The sequence below is a fragment of the Dipodomys ordii genome, unplaced genomic scaffold, assembly GCF_000151885.1.
Source record: "Dipodomys ordii isolate 6190 unplaced genomic scaffold, Dord_2.0 Scaffold54, whole genome shotgun sequence".
NCBI classification, from domain to species: domain Eukaryota; kingdom Metazoa; phylum Chordata; class Mammalia; order Rodentia; family Heteromyidae; genus Dipodomys; species Dipodomys ordii.
Window position 1 is genome coordinate 4,108,461 of NW_012267270.1, and position 3,534 is coordinate 4,111,994.

At 55.8% G+C, this 3,534-nt stretch overlaps 1 protein-coding gene across 1 annotated transcript in view; it reads right to left on the reverse strand.

Moving 5' to 3' along the window:
* Nucleotides 1–3,371: 3,371 nt before the first annotated feature.
* The window catches only part of Tmem151a (transmembrane protein 151A), a 6,770-nt gene continuing 6,607 nt past the window's right edge, over nucleotides 3,372–3,534 (reverse strand). The window contains exon 2 of the mRNA XM_013020892.1: nucleotides 3,372–3,534. Within this exon, the coding sequence (XP_012876346.1) occupies nucleotides 3,372–3,534 (163 nt within the window).

The window sequence follows — 3,534 nt, forward strand, 5'->3', positions numbered from 1 at the left end:
AAAACAATAGTGCTCTGCAATTTGAGCCACAGCTCTACTTCTGGCTTTTTGGTAATTTAATTAGAGATAAGAGTCAAGCTTTCCTGCCTGGGCTGGCTTCCAACCTCAATCCTCAGATCTCAGCTTCCTGAGTAGCTAAGATTACAGGCGTGAGCCACCAGCAACAGCTTGATCACCGCTGTCTTATGACACCATGTTTAGGATAATGTGTCATGAGGCAGCAGATAATCGATAAAGATGGATGACAATTGAGAAAAATTAGTAGCTTAAATAAACATTCCGCTTCTTTTTCCTTGGAGCTGGTGGTGAGCAAGCCGGCTGACACAGCAGCTACCACCGCATCACCAGAAGCGGATGCTGTTCTTAGTCTCAGCACATGTACAATTTTCAAGGTTACCTACTGATCCGAGAGAGCTGCTGGAGTTCCAGCTATCCTGGGTGAAGTTCTGGGAGAATGCAGACAGGGCAAGATTGTTTCTATTTCAAGGAACAGGGTTGGAAATCTCTCTAAATGCCTTCAGCTTGACTCTCCTATCCCAGAATCAAGTCCCACAGTGCCACCCTGTGTGCCAGGGAAGCTGGAAATGTTACCTTTTAGCTGGGTTCCTATCACACAAAGACCTGCAGCTCTGTGATTAAGGGGGAGCAGCCTGTGGGCATGTTTGACTGTGATGTTGGGTATCTTGCCAAGGGGAGGGGCTGGCGCCCCTGCCCACTGCGCCTTCTCTAACGCACGGACACCACAGGATGTTCTGCTTCTGTTACTTTTCAACAAAGAACCTGTTTCACTGGCAAGGAAGGGTGGCCGTGGGCTGGTGCTCAGGCAGAACTCCAGTCCCCAGGCTACCCTCCCACGTGGCCAGCGAGCAAGTTCGCTCAGCAACCTGACGTGCAGCCCTGGCCTCTTCACCTTTCTCTCAGCCTCCTCCCGTGGTTTCAGCTCATCCCAGTTTAAAGAACCTGAGGTTTGGACTGGAACCAGTTTGTTGTTTCTGTCTAATCATCCCTTCTTCAAGCCCTGTGCCTTTGTCAGGCCACATCCACCGCTCAGAAACTCCTCTTCCCTGTGCGTGCTGGGGGTACCCTACCCACTCTCTGCACCCTTCTAAGACCACTCATGGTACCTGTGAGTGAACTAGAAAAGGTGCCATGCCAAGTGCCAGGGACTCAGGTCTGTAATCCTGACATCAAAGGATTAAGGCAAGTCAGGGACTGGGAAAGTGGCTCAATGGTAGAGTGCTTGCCTTGCATGCCTCATTGAGGCCCTAGGTTCGATTCCTCAGCACCACATAAAGATGGCTCAAGTGTTAAGAGTGCTAGCCTTGAGCTGAAGAGTGGGGGGACAGCGCCCAGGCTCAGAGTTCAGGCCCTACGACCACTAACAACAACAAAAAGTTTGTATCTCCAATTAACTAGCAAAATGCTACTGGAGGCATGCCTGGCTCAAGTGGTAGAACACCAGCTGTGAGCAAGCAAAGTTCTGAGTTCATGCCACATTACTTGCATACAAACACACAAGGGTGCCTTTTTCCAAATGAATGCAACTTTATATCAGGACTGGAGGGAGTAGATTCCACCATGTTTGACCCTTGGTCCTGTGCACAATAAACATCCTGAATAAATGTCCATGTCTAAGTGAAGATGCCACCCATGTACCTTTTTTTTTAGTGCCAGTCCTGGGGCTTGAACTCAGAGCCTGGGCACTGTCCCTGAACTTTTGTGCTCAAGGCTAATGACCTACTACTTGAGCCAGAGCTCCATTTCCAGCCTCTTAGAAAACTGGCAATGTAAGAGTCTCAAGGACATTCCTGCCCGGGCTAGCTTTGAACCACAATCCTCAGATTTCAGCCTCTTGAGTAGCTTGGATTACAGGCATGAGCCACCTGGCTGGCCCATGTACCTTTCTGAGCTCCCTTAGTGAAGCCTTTCCTTTGCCCCTGTTCTTTCTTTGGATCCCTGCTGCCTTGCCCTGATTTGGGGCTATTTCCAGCTTTATGTTCCCCAACCTGCTCAGCACCCATCCTCCAGGCTGCATCGGCATCCATGAGGACACTGAATTTGAGTCACAGGCCACAATGCTCTCACCACAGACCAAACACCTGGCTGGAAGAAGGGCACCATGGGAGGGACCCAGGCCCAGATCCTTGGGTTCAGTAGATCTGTAGCTCCAGGCATCTAAAAGCTGAGTAGATTAGTGGTAGGAACCCAGGAGACCCAGGGCCCCATGCCCACCAACCAACAAACTGAAACACCAAAGTGAGTCTCTGCAGGTCATGCAGAGCAGCGAGAGTCCCTCTCTACTTCTCTGGTCCCAACCTCAGTCCCCTCCAGGCAGCCAGCCCTGCTCCCCCATCGTACCTGCAGGGGTGGCCTCAGAACCAGCAATCAGCACCGCAGGAAGCCTTCCACTTCATACATTTATTGAATCTGCATCTTCTCTGCCTCCTCCCTCCCCGCCGGCCCCTGAGAGGGGGTGGAGCCCCAGTTGGAAGGGAAGGGAGGGACTCTTCTCTCCTCCCTGGGGAGGGGCTGTGTCCCCTAGCCAGGCTCCGTGGATGGGAGAAGCAGGAGTTTCCAGGGAAGGCAAGGGCATCGTCCAAGAAGCCGTGGCCGGGGTCAGGCCCCTCGGATGCCCCGTGGCCCTAAGTCCCATGGATGGTCAGGAAGGTGAAAAGCAGAGAAACCTGGGGCGAGGGTGCGGGTCACGCCCAGGATGTGTGCATGGCGGACAGTGGCGGACAAGGACACGGAGAGGCAGGAACACCTAGGAAAGTGCTGGGGTGTTGGAGACTTTGGGTCTCAGGGGAGCTGGGGGGAAGGGAACAGTGTGGGTGGGGTGGGCAAAGCTATGTCCCAAGAACCAGGCTCCCGAGGAGGAGGGCTGTACCAGAGGCTCCAATCAGAGGGTGAGCCCCTGGCACCTGGCAGGGCAGGGGTTAGGGCCAAGCTTCTGGTCACCTGAGCCAGCTCCAGCTCGCCGGATCCGGACAGGCCAAACTAACCCATCTGTGTGTGCTTCTGAGTTGTTCAGGGCCCCAAAGTGGCCTCCAGGCAGCCCTCAGCTGCAGGCGACAGCTGTTCCCAGGACTCCCCCGCGACCCCCACTCCATTTTTTCTGGACGCTTCCTCTCCTTTGCCAAGGGCAAGAGGGCCCCAAACCAGATCCCATGCCATCACAGCTCCGTCCGAGAGGAGCCCAGCTGGGGGGACAGTTCACAGGCTCCAACCTCACCCCAAGTGGCCGTGTGTTAGCCTGGGGACCCCACCCCCACCCTCTGTGCGGCGCGGCCGGCTGCTTCCCCCCCCTACTCCCCCTCCACCCCCGGGTGTCTGGAAGGATCGCCCCGGGGCGGCGGGGGGGCGGAGGGACGTCAGCGCGCGCCCTGCCCGTCCCCCCGGCAGCCGCTGTCCCCGTGGACGATGAGCACGGGGAAGTAGAGGGCGTCCTCGTAGCACGGGGGGCTTTCCAGGGGCTCCGTGTCCTCCCCGCGGCGGCCCAGCGGGCCCCCACTCAGGCTGCGGAAGACGCCCGGC